Source organism: Bos taurus, chromosome 11 (assembly GCF_002263795.3).
Source record: "Bos taurus isolate L1 Dominette 01449 registration number 42190680 breed Hereford chromosome 11, ARS-UCD2.0, whole genome shotgun sequence".
NCBI lineage: Eukaryota > Metazoa > Chordata > Mammalia > Artiodactyla > Bovidae > Bos > Bos taurus.
This window is the reverse complement of record NC_037338.1, coordinates 67548434-67570318: the sequence shown is the minus strand read 5'-3', so window position 1 is coordinate 67570318 and position 21885 is coordinate 67548434. Positions and strand designations below refer to the sequence as shown.

Sequence of the window (21885 nt, the reverse complement as noted above, 5' to 3'; positions counted from 1 at the left end):
CAGAAGTCAGTGGCCAGCAAGTTGGACTTTCTCTCTAGATCTATTGGGGACTTTACATCTTGGTGTCAGACACTGATAGAAATTTTGAAGATCCCTGTTTACTCAAAGTAAAAACCAATATATTCTATGCAAACTTCTTTTCCCCCACTTTAAAATAAAAATGTCTACTTTTTCAGCAGTTCTGTGAATTGATTAAAGAGCAGAGGGACTAAGAAAAAAAGCCTTATATAAAGCCTATTGTCTATTGTGCAAGAAGGAATTGACCTTTACATAAAGACATTAATACAGTAATTTGATTCTTTTAGTCACTGCTGATTTAAATATGAGAGAGGAATTCTGAGAAGTTTTTCTTGTGTGCAGAGATCTAACTTCTTTGAAATCAATTGTAGTTTTCAGGGTAAAGAAGGGAAGAAAATGAACTCCCATCTGTTTGAATTATTTACACTTGTCATTTTGTTTCATCCTGACAAACCAATATCATTAATTATTAGCTTATTAACTATTTACCAACACATTGGATCCTTTGCGTTCTTGAGCTTTGGTAGAATGATTTTAACTGGGCTGTTCTGCAAGACAAAGATGCCTATGGCCAAGTTTTCTACATACATTAAAAACAATTAAAAACTCTATCAATATTTTGTCAAACCAGAGCTTTGCAAAACTTTTGAGAAACTGTGCCTGAAATCAAATGTCTTGAAATACAATGCAATTTGGCACTCTAATATTTATCCCAGATGAAGACTAGCTCAAAATGGTGATAGTGTAAAATTTTCAGTCCCTATCATCAGGGTGGCAATATCTCACCCTTGTTCCCCCTCCAGCCTCAGGAGGTACACTCTGTATCCCATCCTGGGGTGTCTCCTCTCACTCCGCAGGTTGGCCATGGGAACTAATGGGCTGCAGGCTGGTCCTGGAAACCTGCTACCCCGACCTTTCTACTTCCTGTCTGCCCAAGTCCCAGCTTTCCTCCAAAGCCCACTTCAAGCCCTTCCAGTCCAGGAGAAGGTCTGCCATCCTCTCAGATGACTGCCCTTCCTGTGGCTTTCATTCCCTTCAGCAATCTTGGTCTGTCCCGGGAGGTACCTTGACCACCATCTGTTCTGTCTCCTCAACCTTAGCCATCTGTTCTTTGAGGTCTCACACTTGTTTGTCTTTTCCCCAGAGCCCTTCCCAGCACCTCAGTAATATTTGTTGAAAAGGATCTCACTTAGAAAGTTGGGTAAACATTTCCTGCTCTCAGGTTTGCTCCGTTCATTTTATTTTCACCAATCAGTGTTGTCAGAACAGAGGCATTTACTAGCGATGCAATGAAGCAAATTCAGAGGAAAACTGAAGTGAGGAGTTTCAAACGCAAAATGTTACTCGGCAGACAGACAGGAAATGACTGATAAGAGCCTCAGGGTCAGGTGAACTTTCCACAGAATATTAACCAACCAATTGTGTGTATTATGGACACTGGGACTTGCCCAAGTTATCCATTTTCACCACGTTTTGGGGATGTGTCTTAGAATGTGCTGGTATTTATGTACTTGGATCTGTTGTTTCATCAGCAAGCTGTTCAAATGGGGATGTTCATGGCTTTACATAGCCGCCATGTGTTTTAAAATTGCCAATATTCAGGAAGGAATGTCTTATCAGCACACATAGAACAGTGGTTTTAATGATTTTAATTGCCTAGCAATTTGAAAAATTGTTTCCCCCTTATGTTAACAGGGATAAAATTAAATAAAAGAATCAGACATTAAGTTATATACATGATCACAAGTGAAGAAAGAAAAAAGATAATATAGGGTAAAAACTCTATTAACTATGTAAATGCTTTCTTGGTGAGTACAAGCAATGGTGAGAAGGATGTTGCTGGGATTGATAAAGTTGGGGGAACCCACTGGACTGAGCAATAGTATCTGAAGCAATCCTTGGGAGGAAATGAGTTGCTTTGTATTTTCATATGATGGGGGCCATCACTAGCCCACATGGTACTTTTGTGTGAGTCAGGAAGAGACACTCCTCTCTGAGCTGGGATGCAGACCTGTCTCAGGGAGCTTGACCAGTGATATTCAGGGTGGTCCTCTGTCACAGGGCACAGCCTGCACATCCAGGTGTATGCATTCCTGGTAAACAAGTCTTTGGAAAATGGACATGATTTTAAAGAGCACAGTGGCCTGAAAAGTGACCCTGCTAGTACATAGTAGAATGAGAGACTAAGTCCAGAATTGTTGGTTTAACCTAATCCCGACCAAGGACATTTGTCGATGGCTTTGTCTATGAAACGCAGGGCTCTGCCACAATATTGATACATGACAAGTATCTCACTTAAGTAGCTGATTATAACCTAGTATAAAACTAGTAATTGGTAATTGACAGATATTATGGGATTAATTTATCAGAGAAATGGGAGGCCTAACAAAAGAAGTGGGAAGCCTCCACTAACAAAAAAATACCTCAATGCAGTCAGCACTGCCCTTTAGGTGCCATGGGTAGAGAAGATCATTATTTCCATTTTGCCACCAAGAAATAAAACATACAGTGATATATTCTAGGGAACCAACAATGGGCTCTATTGCAGGTGGAGTTTTGAAGTGAAATTGCTTGTAACATGGCATCCCAAATTACCATGTTTCTTGCATGAAGACTCTGGAGAAGGAAATGGCAAACCACTCCAGTACTCTTGCTTGGAAAATCCCACGGACAAAGGAGCGTGGCAGGCTATAGTCCACGGGGTCGCAAAGAGTCGGACACGACTGAGTGACTTCATTTTCACTTTGCATGAAGAAGAGATACCCACCCTGGAACTGCAGAAAGTGCGGATGCACGGGAGAGGTGGAAGGTGTGGCTGGTTTCCTCCTCATCCTCTCCTCAGACAGTCTACGTCTACATGCCCTGCTTGGCTGGCCTATCACAGGGAAGACAGAGGCCACTGAATGGGGGAGAGCCCATCTTGGACTTTGCCACTGAGGTCACTAAGGAAGAGAGGCATATCCCGGCCTCTAGGTCATCTACTTCCTCAGGGCTCTTGCCCTCTAACAGTGAGCTCTTCAGTCTCAGCCCCTCCTGGTCTTGCATCATGAGCCCTTCATCTTTCTTAAGTCCTTCATCCTGATCAAACAAAGAGCCTCTTTCAAGCCCAGCTCTCCTCCAGCCACTGCTTTGGTTCTCCCTTCCCATTTTCCACTAAGCCTCACTCCTGCCCCCATCGTTGCACTGAATCCACGTCACTAAGACCTCCAGGACCTTCTTACTGCTAGTAATTAGAGGACCTGTCAGCTTGCATCTAAATTTCCCATACTTGAGGCTGTTGACCCCAGCCTCCTCCGTGATGAGCCATCTTCCCTTGGCTTCCATGACCCAAACTCTCCTGTCACACCTGCTCTTTCTTTTGCTGGTCCTTCTTCGTTTCCCTCTTGTTCTCCTTTTTCTTTCCTCGCCCCAGCTCAAAGGATGTGACCCTGGGTGTTCAGCACTCAAGCCATTTCCCTTCTGTCTCTCTACCCTCTCCCTGGCTCTGCATCTGTTCACATTGGTCTCAGCTGTCATGGTGGTGACACTTAAGTCTCTGCCTCCTGCCCAGAACTCTCACTGAGAAAAACTGCCTCCTGACAGGTCGGGTGATGTCAGGGGGCATCCAGGGCACACCTTCCACTCTCAGGTCCTGTAGGTGCACACCCTGCACGTATATGACTCTGAGAGTGAGCATTCCTGAAGTGTAATAAGCTGGTGGTACTTACACTCAATTCTGTAAGTGAAAAAGCTAAGTCCTCCTCTTCCCTCCCAAAGCTCTTCTTGCACCCTTATCCTGGTGACTGATGTCACAGTTGGCTCAGACCAAAACCTGGAGGTCCTCCCTGACAACCCACTCTCTCATCCTCCACACCAGCCAGTTGCCAAATCCAGTCATTCTGTTTCTTCAATATCTCCTAAATCCAGCCTCTTTCTTCCTCCCACCACTGACTCTGGTCAGGCTGCCACCATGTCTACACTGCAGCCAGCATGACTTTTCTGAAACACAATGTGACCACAACTATGCCTAAAACACTTGGCAGTGATTCTCCACTGTCCCCAGAGTGGGCTCCATGACCAGCACCCCCTCCACCCACTCCCTCCACTCCTCACACTGTCCTCCACCAAACCCTGCTCCTCAAGTCTCCTGAAGAAGCCACAGGCCACCCCCAGATTCTTGCTCAAGATTCCTTCCCACAGAAGAGCCTCCTTCCACAACTCCGCTCTGATCTTAGCCTCAATGCCACTTCTAGAAGCCAGTTTTGATCCAAAGCTGGTGAAATGCCCTTCCTGGGTATATTCCTTCCCCTGCCCCCAACCTTTCACATCCATTACAGAGCCATCACACTTGTGTTTGGGGCCTTGACTGTTGGTTCCTGCTTCTCGAGGGACAGGACACAGCTTATTAATTGGTGAACAGCCAGCACAAACTCAGTGCTCATCTCACAGGAAGTATTTGATAAGTTTTTTTTTTTTTTAATATTAGCAGCTTATTAGGAACTCCCTTTCTCACTTATACTAGTAACAAGACACTGGTATCAGTATTTTAATGTAGACTTAGTTAATCTGTATAATAACAAGAAAATAGACATTAATCTTTTAATAAAAAAGGACTATATAGAAACTCTTAGGTTTTGGAATATATAGAAACTTTTAGGTTTCTATATTATTCAACAAGTATCTACTGAATGCGTAAAGGATTTGAGGAATCCCAGTGTGGACTTCAAGTCTGATAGTTCTGAATTAAGCCCCAGATCTGCCCCTTCCCAGCTGTGTGTCCTAGGGAAAGTTAATAACCTCCCCTCGAGTCTCAGTTTCTGCTCTATACAGTGGAGATAGTAGTTCTTCCCCTTCTTGTGAATGGATCTGTGCTTCTCTGTGTGCATGTGTGCTAAGCCGCTTCAGTTGTGTCTGACTCTTTGTGACCCTATGGACTATAGCCCACCAGGTTCCTCTGTGCATGGGATTCTCCAGGCACGAACACTGGAGTGGGTTGCCATGCCCTCCTCCAGGGTATCTTCCCAACCCAGGGAATGAACTCATGTCTCTTATGTCTCCTGTCCTGGCAGGTGGGTTCTTTACCACTAGTTCCACCAGGGAAGCCACTGTGCTTCTATCAGTTCAGTTCAGTTGCTCAGTTGTACCGACTCTTTGAGACCCCATGAACCGCAGCATGCCAGGCCTCCCTGTCCATCACCAACTCCCGGAGTCCACCCAAACCCATGTCCATCGAGTTGGTGATGCCATCCAACCATCTCATTCTCTGTCGTCCCCTTCTCCTCCTGCCCTCAATCTTTCCCAGCATCAGGGTGTTTTCAAATGAGTCAGTTCTTTGCATCAGGTGGGCAAAGTATTGGAGTTTCAGCTTCAACATCAGTCCTACCAATGAATATTCAGGACTGATCTCCTTTAGGATGGACTGGTTGGATCTCCCTGCTGTCCAAGGGACTCTCAAGAGTCTTCTCCAACATCACGGTTCAAAAGCATCAATTCTTTGGCACTCAGCTTTCTTTATAGTTCAACTCTCACATCCATACATGACTACTGGAAAAACCATAGCCTTGACTAGATGGACCCTTGTTGGCAAAGTAATGTTTCTGCTTTTTAATATGCTGTCTAGGTTGGTGATAACTTTCCTTCCAAGGAGTAAACGTCTTTTAATTTCATGGCTGCAGTCACCATCTGCAGTGATTTTGGAGCCCAGAAAAATAAAGTCAGCCACTGTTTCCACTGTTTAACCATTTATTTGCCATGAAGTGATGGGACCAGATGCCATGATCTTAGTTTTCTGAATGCTGAGCTTTAAGGCTACTTTTTCACTCTCCTTTTTCACCTTCATCAAGAGGTGTCAGGAAGCATTTAACAGGAGGCTTCCTGTGTGCTGTTTTGGATCTGTCAGGAATTCTCTGTTCCTTATTAATTCCTGAATATTCAGGAATTAAGAGGAGAGGCAAGTCTCTCCCGGGGGCTGAGGAATCCAGGCATTTCCTTTGTTAGTTTTTCTATACAGTGATAAGTACCTGATTCCTTTTTATGAACCATTTGGTAAAAGTGATTATTTACAACCCTCTCTCTTTCATATGGATGACCTCATGTTTCCTTGATAACATGTAAGTTTTGATTTTATCTCTGCTGAAAAGCTATCTTGTAAGACAGTATAAATACCTACACAATGTTGAATAAAACACCTTTGCTCAATCAGAGCTTTGGTCCCCGTGTCTTGCTTTCTCTCTCTCTCTCCCTCTATCTCTTTTTCAGGCTGATCCCCTGGAGCACAGAGGCTCTCTGAGTTCACTTTCCTGCCCAGGCTTCTAAGACCCTCTCAAGAAGGCGCTCTGCACCTTCACCCTATCGAGAGGGCGCCTGAGGCCTCCGTGAACAGAGCAAGCCCCATGTCAGGGGCTTTATGGCTTTCTGCGTAAACCAAGGAATATCAGCCTCTTTCTCCCTCCTTCACTTTCTTATCGGTCGACTCCAGACCACCAGGTTCTGGTCCATTAAAGGACCTCAACAAAGAGGCTCTTTAGTTCTTTTTCACTTTCTGCCATAAGGTGGTGTCATCTGCATATCTGAGGTTATTGATATTTCTCCCGGCAATCTTGATTCCAGCTTCTATAAACGTCTATAATTAATACAATGCTTTACTCTTCTCTTTCAAATCATGCACTGAACTCCAGGAAGTTAGAATTAAGTCCTATTCTAACTGACATCTCCAGTGCCCAGCCCAGGGATGGGTTTCTAGGTGGGAGCACAGTAGATGAAATTTGATGAAAGAATGTTTGAGGGAAGGTAGCCAAGATGAAGATTGAAGAAGGAGGAGGAGGTCATGCAAGGTACATGAAGAGGGAGAAAAGAGAAAGCAAGAAACAGAGTGCACACACTTTGAGTCTATTTATGTTGCAGGAGGCTCGTCTGCTTTCGAAGGACTGGGCTGAGGACGCTCTGTCCCTGGAGATAACCTGCCCAGATCATTCTTGCCTCTGCAACAGTAGGAAGGCATGGGGCCCAAGCGACTGGCCCAGCTCCCTTGCTGGAAACAGCTGTGCAGACGGCAGCCCTGGGGAGCTCAGGGAGAGGATTTCACAACCTCCGCGCTGCCCTTCAGAGGAGTATCATATGTTGTTTACATACATCTCCATCTACATGTGTGTTTCCGGGGTCTCTTCTGATTGCAATGAGGCTCAGTCTTGCAAAACAAGTTCAGAGTGTGCCTCATATTTTGTTTTTGCAGATAGCGATGGAGCGATGGAATGTACCAGCCTCCCCATGCCAGATCAGAGAGAAACTGAGGAGCTGAAAACAAAGACATCCAACCCCAGTGGCTCCTCCCAGAGCATGTGCAGGGGTTGGGACTTTAAAGCTGGGGTAAAAATGCCTGGGGAGGGTTTAGACAGGTTGATATTTTAATTCCATCTGGGAAAGACCCAGGAGGCAGAGTTATATTTTCTCTTTTCCTTTCTCTTCACCCAAGCAGTAACAATATTGGAGCAGGAAGAATCTATGCTTATTGTCTGGTGATTGTAATCATCCATTTTCCTTATGCCTATGAAACGCAGGATAGAGTTTTTGAAAGGATATTGAGAGTTGCCTTCAAATTGTTCCATGAGGGAAACAGAAGATGCTGCCCAGGACAAGAAATAGAGACTTGGGTCAAATCACTGATTGTCAATCCTAGTTGCTTCTTAAAATGACCTGGGGAGCTTTTAAAACTCCTGTATCCAGACTTCATCCCAGAAAAATTAAACAGAATCTGGCACCAGGGCCTTAAAACTCCCCAGATGATTACAACATGCAACCAGATTGAAAATCACTGGATTCTGTGAACCCTGATCTCTGAAACTCCCTTACATTTCTGTGCTTGAAACTAGCAATCTAGGAACAAAACCATCTGCAGCTGGCAAGATTTCTCTGCAACTGGTTGGTATTTAATATTTAGACTTCTGCTAGAGCAGTTATTCCCCAATTAGGCTAATAGGTGTTCTGCAGAGAAACATAGGAAAGTAGTCACTGGTGGTCAAATAAACACAGAGATGCTGACTTCAAGTCCCCAGCAGTCAGGGTTAGAGGGATCTTGATGAGCATCTAATTCCATTTATCTCACTGGTTCCAAAGTGTGGTCCCCAGACCAGTAGCATCAGTATCACCTGGAAGCTTGTTAGAAATGCTAATTTCCAGGCCTCACCCTAGACCTGCTGAGTCAGAAACTCTGACAGTGGGATCCAGCAACCTGTGTTTTAACAAAACTTCTAGGTGATTCTGTGCTCAAGTTTGAGAACTAGTGATCTGCTGCAGGAACTGTTTACTATGTCCTGGCCCAGTGGTTTGACTGGTTTTACCCCTGTTTAGTAACACGGAGCAACCCCAGTGAGGCCTGTGGAAGCCCATTTGTTGTTGAAACTCATCTTTCAGTTTTTTAAGATGAAATACGTGTTACTGTAATTTCTACCTGTGGCTTAACTTCATGTCTTCTCTGAAATCATATTCTGTGCTTTAGAGGCTTTAGTGTTCCAGGGCTTCTGGTTGATATAACATATAGCTGATATACCTGAGGGCAGTTCTCCAAATTTACATAAAATACCCAGGAAGATAAAGAAAAGGTACCAACTCACACCACCACCAAAACTAAAAGTGACAGAATAGAATAGAAAATTTTTGTGAAAATTTACATCCTCTTGGAGTAGAGAAGACTGTTCTAAGTTTGACACCAAGGCAGAAATTAGAAACATTCATAGATTTAACTATAAAATTATAGGTAATTTCACATGCACTCACACACACACAGACACAAAATTAGACTTTAAGTTTCATGAAGTAAGCATCTTATACTTAATGTATACCACTGGATCTTCAAAACATTTGACTAATAAATGAATGAATATGAGTTAAGCAAATGGCCATATAAAAATCAAAGCTAAAATATTCAATAGAAAAGTAGGATAGAGGCATATATAGGCAATAGACAAAAGGGAAAATAGTTATTTGAAAGAAGTTTCACTTCAATAACAGAAAACACAAATTAAATTAACACCTGTCAAATAGATAAGGTTAATAATGTTAATAGGAGATGGGATTTTCACAGATGGCAGGCGGTCATGTTAATTCACACAGTGTTTCAGGCAATAATGAATAATGAGCCCAACCTGGCAATTCATGTCAAAACTTTAAAATTTTGCATGCTGTTTGATTGATCGACGAGACAACTGCATGCTTAATCCTAAGGAAACATTCATGAATGTGCACAATGATCTAGCAACAAGTATACTGATTACAGATAGCTTCATTTGTAAGAATAAACACTTGAAATAAACATTCTAAAAAGAGAAGGCAGGCCGAAATATAATGTCACAGTTTGCACTTAAAATCACATCATATAATGATAGGAAGTGGCATGAAAAGATTATTCCTTGAATACAGGTAAGTGATTAAAAATATTAATGAAAGTGAAAGTGTTAGTCTCTCACTTGTGTCCAACTCTTTGTGACCTGACCCCATGACAGGGCTGACAGGCTCCTCTGCCCATGGAATTCTCTAGGCAAGAATACTGGAGTGGGTGGATATTCCCTTCTCCAGGGCATCTTCCCAACCCAGGGATCAAACCCAGGTCTCCCCCACTGCAGGCAGATTTTTTACCATCTGATCCATGAGGCCCAGAGAGAAAATATTAATAGTTTATAAAAAGAATGCTTAGAATGATGACCAAGTTAAAAAGCTCTCAGCTCCCTTTAAGTCTTCTGCCTCAGACTGAACATTCCCAATTCCTTCTGCCATTTGTCCTTGAATGGTAAGAAAATTTTCTGAAGTCAGAGAGGCTCCCATATAGGAAGAATTGGGGACTATCCTGGCAAATGCTCATGGGACACAGGTTCTAATTGCCAGACTTTCCTGCTAAGTCTCTGTAAATGTTCTCTACTTTGGTAAAACCCCCTTTAAAGCCTGGGTCTGGACAGCAACGTTTTGTGTTTACAGGGGTACCATGGGGACAATGAACAATATTACCAAGGTAACAGTTCAGTAGGTAGAGATGATGGGAAAGACATCCCAGACAGAGAAATTAAGACTATGCAAAGGCACAGAGACACAAATGATTCTGGCATGTTCAGGGAATAGGGAGCAATTCTAGGTGGCTGGAGCCTCTATGGAGTGATCGGGGAACCAGAGGGAAAAAGTAGATGAAATGACAAGGAAAGCCTTTCTAAATCAAGCTAAGGGTTTGGGGCTTCTTCCTAGCCTTTGAAAGACTGAAGCTTTGGGATGGCATGCTGAGATCCATGTTTTCAAAAGAGCAAAGCGGTGGCTATACACTGGAAGCCAGGGGATGGTTTAAGCAGAGAATACTATATGGTTGGGGCTTCCCAGGTGGCGCTAGTGGTAAAGAACCTGCCTGACAATGCAGGAGATATAAGAGAAACAGGTTCGATCCCTGGGTTGGGAAGGCGCCCTGGTGGAGGGCATGGTAACCCACTCCAGTATTTTTGCCTGCAGAATCTCATGGACAGAGGAACCTGATGGGCTACAGTCCACAGAATTGCAAAGAGTTCGACACGACTGAAGCGACTTGGCACACAAGCACCATGTGCTTAGTGAGCTTATTAAATTTTAGGATCCGATGTGTTGCTGGTTTGCTACTTAAGTGGCTTCTTTGGTACTTTACCTTTTATGTTGGCTCAGGCTTTCTTGGTGGGCTCCAAAACACAATAGGACTGTGGGCCCACCCCAGGCACAAAGAGGAAGATGGGTGGTGGCAGTCAGAAAGCATTCATGTCCCCTGCTGTCATCCCATTCATGTTTTCCCTGACCCAGGGAAAACATGGACAGCTCCCACGAAGTGGGCACCAATCCCAGGGAAGGATGTGACTCTGGGCTCAGGCCTCTCTCAGCCCTCTGCTCTGTGGTGGGGGCTGGAGGCATTCTGCTTTTCCAGCAGCCTCCGAGGCTCTACTGGTGAGCCCATGTCTGCCTCTGTAGAGCAGGGGTGGGTTCATTTGGGGAAGGATAGAGCAGATAGGAACTGAGAAGAACTGCCAGGTTTTTGTGCGATCAACATGTGTTTGAAACAATTCAGAATGTAACTGAGAATGTAATTAGGTGATGTTTGTTTTTGTTTTTGTTTTAAAGGAAAAACTCAGAACCTGTGACTCTTGTTCATGAGCACATGCCTGGATGTAGTCATTTTGAGTTTATGGAAAATGTGGTCAGCCCCATAAATCAGTGCTGAGGAATTCTTACAGAGTCATCCACTGTGCAAAGAAGGCAGGTCTGTAGTGAGTCTGTCGAAGTTATGAAAACAGAACAGAATAAGCACATAATAATAAGCGACAGCATAGTCTTCTCTTCCAGAATTCTTTCCTGAGTTGCGATAAGGTAGCTTTGAATTTCCTTTCCTACATAATCTATGATCTTTCTTGTGTATCTCCATGTATACAACTAGAAGTCTGTGGCCATCATCATGATTACAAAGACACGGTTCTCTGCATCTACTCTCATGTGTCTTAAAGATTTTAGCAGGATTCCTGTAAAGAATGTCCATTTCGAAGTAGGCTCGGCAATTGTACTTTGCAACACCTCTAAGAACATGGTCACAAATGTATCCTAATTCTCAGACCTCCCGTCCTTCCCATCTATTATTTTGTGTGACTGGAGAATGAAATTTCAGGGTGGGATTGTATTTCTCAAAAGCACACAGAAGGTCTTCAAATGTGAAAGACACAAGCTTTCATTCAGAATTTGTAAATAAGAGATTCAATCTAGGTGTGATTCATTAGAAGGAACTCCATCCATTTTCATCTCATTTTTGTTAGATTTATCCAATCAGCCATTTGCCCTCAAACAGTTTTAGTTCTTGTATCTTATCTACCATAATATTTCTCTTATCCTTCCTCTTTCCTACACTCGATTCTCTGGTTGACCCAGTTTATAAATCTGTTTCTGGCAAACTGGTCAGTGAAGAATGGAATGTTAACAAATCTGAGTGGAGATGTTTTTCAAGTGCTCTGAGAAAAATGGTCTTGTTCATGGACTAGTACGTTCTATCACAAAAATAGTACTGCTGAGCCCGAGGAGTTTACCTATCCTATTGTTTTCTTCTTATTCTGTTAGATGTGTTTCACGCAGGCTAAAAAATTTCTTAATTTTCCACAGAAACCATATGTATAACTTACAAGGCCAGCTACCACGCTGAGTACAAAGCTGATGGCCAAGGCTCATTTCTGTTAGCTGTTTATACTTTAAAATCTGCTCTAGCAGATTGTTCTTGTTGTGTTCTTGTTGACTTCCAGACAAAAAACAAATTCTAGAGATCAAGAAGGTCAAGTTGGCCCAGCATTTATATGCCCTGGGTGGTTTTTTTTTTTACATCATACTTGCCTGCTGTCCCTGCCACAACGTGGAGCAGGAACAGCTAGCTGGCAGCAGTCTGCTCAGGCTGTGAAACTTTGGACCAAATCCTCTCAACCACAAGCCACCTGTTGTCACCAGGTGCAAAGGGAGGGCAACCTGCCTGACTGACCCTGCTCTCATGTTTTATCAGTTGTACCGTGTTGCAGAGTGGGCAGTGCAAAGATGCAGGTATATCTGACATAGTCAATAGCAATGTAGTTTGAATTTCTGCACCAACCTTTCACAGACAGAAAAGCACAAGGTAAATAATCATAATAATGTTTGACTGAGCATTACTATTTAATGTGTTCAAATGTTAAGCCAAATGCTTTACAAACATTACTGTCTCCAGCCAGCCACACTGAAGTAATTATTATCAACCACTTTACAATATGAAGAAATGGAATTCAGAGAGGTCAAGGGACTTGCTTAGAGTTTTCCAGGCAGGAAGGAAGCAAAATTCAGACCCAACTCTACCTGATTCAAAAGGAGCCCCAAATTAGACACCTTGATTTTGCTTTTGGGTTAGTGTGTCTGATTCCCAGAGCAGCAGATGAAAGATGCAGGTTGCGGGTGGTTGAGGGAGAATTTGGTCCCAGGCTTTGCTTTGAAGATTTTATAAAAGAGAGACTAGCTCTTCCCAGAAGAGCTAGCAATGGCGTGATTACGACAGAACTGAGGTTGTTTCCAGCGTTGTTATTATTCAGCTTGTCCTGTCCTCTGTTTCCTCATTTACAAAATGAGGACTAAGGCCGCTGTGGCCTCCTCCCTTTCTATCTCCTTCCAGTTGGAGACACTCAGAGCTTGGTCCTAACAGTTTCAGGGCAAATCCTCACTGTGGAAGACCCTCCTGTGATCCTGGACCAGACAAACCCAACACCTGCTGGACGATGGGGGAGTTTTCCCATGGTCCCTATTCCCTGGCTCCACCTTGTGGCCCTGGCGTCCTGCTTGTCACCACTGGCCAGTGTGGCCGAGGAGCAGCAGCCCTCTCTCCAGAAGCTGCCTGAGCATCCTTGCTTTATTCACTCACCGTACATGGAAACCCAGCAGCTCAAGTCCTAGGAAGCTAATCTAACCTGTTTCGGTCAAAATCCTTTTCAGAAAAGCAAGTCGAAACTCAAGGTCTTGTAGAACCCAAAATTTGAAAACTAGTATCTGATTTGTCACAACATGAAATGATAGCTGGATTCATTATCTGGAGTTATTCCAGCTCAACAGTCAGAGGCAGAGAGAGAAAAAGAAAAAGAACGCGTGTATGCGACACTGTTAATGAATCCTACCGTGTCTCCTGGCTGTGGACGCATCACGGACACACGATCGTAGCCTTTCCTTAGTAGGACCCACAAGGCATCAAGTTTTCCCTGAAATAAAACAAATGCACCAAGATTACATCTGAAACCAGACTGAGGGCCCGCACTGACATGAACTTTCCATGCTTCTTCAGTCATATGAACCACACTTCACCAGCAATGCAGTTGTCACAGGATGTGACTCTCTAGTTCAAAATGTGGATTTCAGCAATAGAGGAGAAGAGACGCATCCCAGAGAACCCTGATGCTCACGCAGGAGACACCTGCAACTGTAGCACAGCCTCAGGTATGCAGACACACAGGAGTCATCCAGCCTGTTGCCCTCATTGCATTTCTGGGCATCTTCTCACACTGCAGGCTTTTCAACTTGCACTCAAGTTTTTTCTTCCCACTTAGTGTCCCGAGTTTACAAATGAAACAATGAGGACAAATTCAGGAAAATGACTGAACAGAAGCGTGGATGGGGCTAGACCAATGAAAGGGTCCTGGGGCACAGATCCACGGATGTCCCCACAAGAGGCTCCAGAATCCTGGACTTGAGGGACAAATGACCAAGGATCATGGATCACCACAAATCACAGCCCCCTTTGGAGTTGTAGGTGATTGGCTGAATCTGAGAAGACTGAATCTGTGAGGGCTAAAGTTTTCATAGTGTGTGACAAAGGGAGTCTAATGTTCTAGTTCCTTAGACATGCTGAGTGGAGCTGGCTTCTGCCACTGCAAACACTAAAAACACAGGAAAAAAAGGACCCTGGCTGGTGACGCCACCAACAGGCAGAAGTCACCTTTACTTTGTCTGATTTCCCTTCACCACCAGGAAATCCGCTCGCCTCCACCTCTAAATATGACATTTTAGCCTCTGGAACTGGTGACTACGTTCCCTTTCATGGCAAAAAAAGGACTTTGCACATTTGATTACTGTTGAGTCCTGCTCCAAAGCCACAGGTGCGAGCCCTGTACCAAGGCCACAGAAGTGGAGCACAGAGCCAGGTCAACAAGCTAATTGACCCTTTGTTGCCAAAAGCCCCTGATCATCACTAACAGGCCTCCTGACTCCAAATTAGGCAAAGATGCCCACTCTAGTAAACACTCTATAGTGCCCCAACCAATCACCTAACACCAACCTTCCAGCAGGAATTTTCTTTGTCTTGAGGCTGTAAAAATTGGCTATTAACCCACAAAGACTGTCAACTCTTCTTGGTCTGTCGGGTCAGCCCACTGTGTCTGCAGTGCCTCTTTTATCTCTGCTCTTTGTTCTTAATAAACTGACTCCCTTCTGAAATGCTGTGTGTCTGGAAATTCTTTTTCAATCTGCGCTCGAATTGCCCCAACAACTACGTTAAGGATCTTAGATTGGGGACATGATCCTGGATCATCTGGATGGACCCAAGCTAACCACGTGGATTTGTTTATTATTTATGTATTTCACAGGGGTCCTTAACAGAGGGAGGCAGGAGGGTCAGACTCAGAGAAAGAGATGGAGAAACAGAAGCAGAGTCAGAGTGATCCCATGTAAGAAGGACTCAACCCATGGTTGCTGGCTTTGGGGAGGAAAGAAAGAAAGAAAAGAAAGAAAGTGAAGTTGCTCAGTCATGCCCGACTCTCTGCGACCCCATGGATAAGTAACCTGCACCAAGCTCCTCCGTCCATGGGATTTTCAAGGCAAGAGTACTGGAGTGGGTTGCCATTTCCTTCTCCAGGGAATCTTCCCAACCCAGGAATCGAACCCAGGTATCTCACACTGTAGACAGACATTTTACTGTCTGAACCACCAGGAAAGGGGGCCACAAGCCAATGAGCGGGCAGCTTCTGGAGTCTGGAAAAGATGAGGAGATGGATTCTCTCCTAGAGCCTCCAGAAGGAGTGCAGCCCTGGCCTCGCTGTCATCTTAGCTCAGTGAGACCCATTTTGGGCTTCTGACCCCCAGAACTATAAGACAATAACTTTGTGCAGTCTTAAGCCACTTAGTTAGAGGTAATTTGTTAGAGCAACAGTAGGAAACTAATACAGCCCTTATCACTCCCTGACAAGGACTCTGTTTATTTGCTTAGTATTTGTCTCTGTCGTCTGGAATGCCAGCTCCATGAAAGCAGAGGTGCCTCTGGTTTTTTTAAGTGCTGTATACCCAGCCCTTAGCCCAGCTTCTGGTGCTCAGAAAATATGTGTTAGATGAATGAATGCATCCAGTGCTGCTATGTGCCGGGCGAGGTGCTTTTCTGAGTGTCTGCTCGTTTCATTCTCCCAGCAGTCCCAGAGGGTTATGGGGAAGGAATCAGAGAGGTCAACTAACTTGGCCAGAGGCACACAACTTGCAAACTGGAGAGGTGTGACTGGATGCCCCCACCATGTCTAATTCTAAATATTAAAAAAAATTTTTTATGGCATTTATTAATTTTTAAATTGAAGCATAGTTGATTTACAATGTTATGTTAATTTCTACTATAGAGCAATGTGGCTCAGTTACACACGTATCTACATTCTTGTGGCTCAGCTGGTAAAGAATCCACCTGCAACGCAGGAGACCTGGGTTCAATCCCTGGGTTGTGAAGATCCCCGGAGAAGGGAAAGGCTACGCACTCCATTGTTCTGACCTGGAGAATTCCATGGACCATTCCATGTGGTCACAAAGAGTCGGACACGACTGAGCAACTTTCACTTTCACTTCACCTTCTTTTTAAATATTCTTTTCCATTATGGTCTATCACAGGATTTTGAATATAGTTTCCTGTGCAAAGCTCATATCCTTTCTATGATACCAACTGCAGCTTCTTCCTTGTGCAGATCTTCTGGTCGGAGCACTTTCACTTAGATCCTCTAGAACAGGGTTTCTAAACTGGGGGTTGCAACTCTTCAACCCCTCATGAAATAATTTTGTGTATTAGGATCTGAATTAATAGGAAAGAAAATATTTGAGTTAATGGCACATGGTGAGGATAAGTATGATTTGTGAAAAATGTGTATCAGTTAAACATGCATGGGTGTGAGTATTAGTGTATGAAGTGAATGCACACATAAGGATTTACTGGGCCAACATGTATTCCTGTTGGGGTTTTGTGAGCATGTTTGAAAACACTGATCTGTAAGTGGTCTTTGAAGGATAATGCTAAAGGCTAGAAGAGTCTAGAAACTTCAAGTTCCTTGCCACAAAGCGTTCATAGTAGCAGCATCAATTTAAGAATGCCACTTGAAGAGTTGGTGTTCTGAAGTTATTTTCTGGTGGGTTTTATTCAGATACGAAAAATGTGCTCTGCAACCTTTATCAATGGTCGTTTGAGTTCTTGTGGGTTCAACTCTGTCTTGCTAAGCATAATGTTTCTCATCTCTCTTGGCCAAGTATTTACAAAAACCTCTAAAAATATTCTGGACTGACTTCAGAATGCTGGGAAGGACTGCTGCTGTGTTCAGCATGGTTTTCTGCATTAAACCGTTTCAATCATTGGTTAAATGTTTTCCTTTAAAGTTCTTTGGGATAAGTATTTATGTGTCAGGATATAACCAGGTGGACTTCCTGGACGAACGCCTCTTTTCTTTTCCATTTTTTAGGGGGGACTCCTGGTAACTGACTTGGTAAATCATCCCCCTCTCAGTATTCTGTGCCCTGATCACTCAACTCCTTGACAAATGAGGTGCAATGAGATGGGGCTAAAAGAAAAAGTGGCTGTTGAGGAAGTGTTATAATTAACTCAGCAGAAATACAAAGTTCCAGGCAGGGAAAAGGGGCAAAAACCACCTAGATGTGCAACACCAGGAGAATGGGTGGCAACAGATCATAGAGCAATATTTAAGCACAAAATGACTGGCTTTAGACTGTATTTTGGGGCTGCCCCTCACCAGCTCTGCTGTGGCCTTGAACAAACTGTTTCATGTCCTTAAGTCTTACCTTTCTCATCTTTAGAAAAAAGAGAGATAATAATATTGTCTGCTCTATGGATTTCTTAAAAGGCTTACAATTAGATATTGAAGTAAGATGCGTGCATGGTAAGTCGCTTCAGTCATGTCTGACTCTTGGTGACCCCATGGACTGTAGCCCGCCGGGCTCCTCTGTCCCTGGGATTCTCTGGGCAAGAATACTGGAGTCGGTCCCCGAGCCCTCCTCCAGGGGATCTTCCTGATCCAGGGATTGAACCCATGCCTCTTATGTCTCCTGCATTGGCAGGCAGGTTCTTTACCATTAGAGCCACCTGGGAAGCCCTTGAAGTAAGATACTTGTCTCACAGAAAGCATTCATTCAATGTTATCAATGTATTAATCCTTAGGTAGTCATTAAAATAATAATTTGGAATGCCCTGTAGAAAGATGGAAATGAATGTAAGATGACGAGTAAGAATCCAACAATTTGTACTTTACAAGCATGGAGCGCCCGCCTTCCACTCTGTCCTGCAACCACATTTCCGCCTTTCCCCCTGGCTTCTATGACGGTGTCTGGGGACCCCCAACACTCCACCACAGCTGCTTCGCTAAGGCTTGGCTAAACCTTGGCTCTGCCTGCTCCTTCTTAACTCTCTCATATCCTTTTCAGCTTCTTCTTCCCCTCCCCTCTGCCTACACTTGATGCAAGGGGGTCCCCTCGGTGTCCCCCCTCTACCAGACTCACCCCCAGGCAGAATGCTCACCCCGCGTACTCTCACCTAGTCTCATGGGTCAAATTTCCACCTGTCTGCCCATGGCTCATATAAGCTTCCAATCCAATTACCAAATCTTAGTTGTAAAGTAAACATATCACAGGTATAAAAAGCCCCCAAACACCACATATTGAATAATTTTCCTCCAACCTGCTCCCCCTTTGGCACCCTGCCTTGAGTATGCCATGGAGCACCACTGACATGGAGACAGGCAATGACCAGACAGGCCATTCTCACCTCCTCTCTCTCTGCCACCCCTTCACATCCAACTTCGACCGTGTCCGGTGGATGTTCTGTCCCATCTTCCCTCTTGCCTCTTCCTGTCCAGCCCTGCCCCATTGTCTCCTTGGCTACTGCCTTGGCCTGGATCACCTGTCACTTATCCTGTGAATAGTTTCCTGATTGGTCTTTTACCTCCAGGCTCCCAGTCCTTTCTACTACTTGATTAATAACAGATATCATGGCTAGCTGGAATGGATGCTTTGTCAGTAATAAAATAAATCAAGAAACGTATTAGCAGTGTGAATTTAGGCAAGTTACCCCTCTGTGCCTTGATTTTCCCATTTGTAAAACAGAAGGAGTAGTAGCAGTTTCTAATTTTGAGGGCGTTGGTGAGAAACGAAGAAGTGAGTGCAAGCAAGGCCCTCGGGACTATGCCCGACTTGTGGTACATGTGTCACCCAGGTGTGCCCTTCATCCAGCTGAGCTGTTATCAACAGCTGTTCTGGCCGAGGTAAGACCAGCTAGTTCTGATTGTAGCCCTCAGTGTTCTGAATTCTCAAAGTTCCACAGATGAATCCAAAGTCCCCATTCTGTGTGGCATAGAAAACAGCTGGGGTAATCTATACATCCTATAGCTTGTTGTACTTCTTTCAATACATCAGGTAGCATTTTATGCAAGAGCTGAAGTAAGCTATAGAATAAGTGTGTTTAGAATCAAGAGGATGAAAAATAACTCTTAAAAGTCAAAGTACATGACAAGGTTCCTTTGCTTGATTTTCTGAGAGGAGGCAGAAGTTTTGTCATTTCAAGACAGTTGCTACTGGGCTTATTAATAACATCCCTTTGGGGCCAGAAGAGCCTCAGGAGATTCTTCCAAGTGGTCGGTGGGTTTTCCTCACAGCCTGGGGGGAGCCTCTGAGTTGACGCCACTATTTCTCTCAGATCTGAGAGTCCTGCCTGCATGGCCCTCTCTACAAGGTGCGTTTCAAGACACAGGTTCTCACTTCCCAGGAGGAATGCTTCTGCGAAGCTTAAAGATTCTCCGCCACTCTGGGAACCCTCCACCACAGTGTATTACCTGACATTTATATATATCTTTCTTTCATATGAAATGGACACACTTTGACTATCCCATGAGAAGTGTACCAATTCCAGGTTCCCCAACTCTACCCTAGCCTGATAATCAATATCTTCCAATCCACAAAGGCTGGCAAACCGGGAATTTTACATCAATGCTCGCTTGTTTCTTCCTAAACAAGAAGACCACGCCAGGAGGTTTGTGAGGTCCATCGCTCAAAGCATTTCAGTGCATGGGCTTTGTGGCTGCCTTTCTTTCCTTTTTTGGGGGTGGGAGGAGGGGTGGGCAGGCAGCAGCTGTATCTTCTCTCCTGGTTTGTCTGCCTCAGCTAATTGGAAGTTAGTCAGAAGCTGGGAATTTTGAGGGTAGTTCAACTTAGAGGGGTGTGAGAGACTAATACTAATTTTTTATACCTTAAAATATATAATAAATATTGTGACTCATGCTTCTCCTTAAATGAAACAAATGAATGCATAAGTTAGAAACTTCCCCTACATATACCCACACATAGACACACTCATACACGGTAATTTTTTTTCTCTCTTCTTTTGGTCTTTGTTTAAAACATGTTTGGAACCATTCTGAATTGTAGCCAGGAAGGGACAAAAAAATGTCTGTTCAACATCAACAGCACATCTGACAACATTTAAGGCTTCAGTGTGTCTTACTGGACGGCATACAGCTTCGTTAAGTGCAGTTTCAGCACTGAATGCTGCTTGATTACAAGGTCAAGGTGCTTAAGGCCAGGGATGACAGGTTTGCCTGAAAGAAAATGAACAGAAGACCACCGGCTTCCCGGTGCTGTGAGCAGCACAGGCTGGTCAGGCTCTTCTGCAGAACACAGCGGTCTGCAGGGCCAGCCAGGGTCTGGCTTTTGTCCTTCGGCTGTCATTTCTGTCATTGCCAGTCAAAGGGAGGAGCTACTGGAAAAGGAGGAAAATCATTTCTCTGAAGGCTGCAAGCCTTCCAGCAAACTTGAAAACAGACCTGGTTTTCATCTTTCTGGTGGCCATACATCTGGGCATTACTTAACTCGCCTGAAGCGGTCAGTCCCAATTTAATGAGAAGCACGGGATTGCTGTAAATCCAGGGGGTGAAAACCAAGCAAAGAAAAATTCAGGCCAAATATCGGAAAATTTCCTGATCATGAGCCTGGAATGAGGAAAGGGTAAAGTGTGGTCAGCGTGGTCAGTGCCTTAAATTAGCCTGGGCAATGGCAGGGAGCAGCCCGTTGTGGACTCCTTCTCCTAGTGAGCTCCCTTGGGGTGTGCTGAGGCAATGTGCTCCCCTGCTTCTCTGGTCCTCAAATCTATTTCCTGGTATGCTTGAGAAACTGAGTCAAATGCAACCAGTTCAAAGGTGTGTGATTCTGACCACCTTCACTGGGGAACCAGGACTCTTTCTAGAACTTTCTCAAAGTTTTGCCCTGGGTGGAGATGTTCTCCCTGTTGATAGTGGGGCAGAGAGTGGGCGGGCCATCCTCCATGAGCTGCCTGCCCCCATCCACTCTCTGCAATTCTCTGCCTTCCTTGTTCCATGCCTTGGAAGAGCAACCTCAACAGATGGCATCATTTAGCTTCCCTTTGGTCTGGCCAACAGGTAGCACCAGAAGATGACAGCAGACAGATGAATGGATAAAGAGTATGTGGAGTGCACGCGCACGCGCGTGTGTGTGTGTGTATATATATATATATATATATAGCAGAATATTACTCAGCCATCAAAAGAATGAAATAATGCCATTTGCAGCAACATGGATGGACCTAGAGATTATTTCACTAAGTGAAGTAAGTCATACAAACATGATATTGCTTAAATGTGGAATATGAGAAAACATGATATAAGTGAATTTACTTACAAAACAGAAACAGACCCATAAACATAGAAAATGAATTATGGTTACCAAAGGGGGGAAGGGGGTGGAGGGATAAATCAGGAGTTTAGGATTAACATATACACAATACTAGATATACTAGATATAGAATAGATAACCAACAAGGACCCCACTATATAGCACAGGGAACTCTACTCAGTATTTTGTAATAACCCATAATGGAAAAGAATCTGAAAAAATAAAAAATAAATATATAATAGAATCACTTTGCTATACAGCTGAAACTGATACAACCTTGTAAATCAGCTATACCTCAATTTAAAAAAGGAGAGAAGAGGGCAAGATAACGAGGAGATTGGTACTTGTTCCTTCTACTCCCTCCCCAATCCCCACTTCCATCAGTGGCTGCTTTCTTATAGGGCAGGGGTCTGCAAACATTTTCTG

General features: G+C 44.0%; 1 protein-coding gene across 2 annotated transcripts in view; it reads right to left on the bottom strand.

Moving 5' to 3' along the window:
* ANTXR1 (ANTXR cell adhesion molecule 1) overlaps positions 1-21885 on the bottom strand; it is a 258211-nt gene that overhangs the window by 47727 nt on the left and 188599 nt on the right. For both annotated transcript variants that reach the window (NM_001206228.1, XM_059891504.1), the window contains one exon: positions 13656-13736. In NM_001206228.1, the coding sequence (NP_001193157.1) occupies positions 13656-13736 (81 nt within the window). The remainder of the gene's footprint in view (positions 1-13655; positions 13737-21885) is intronic.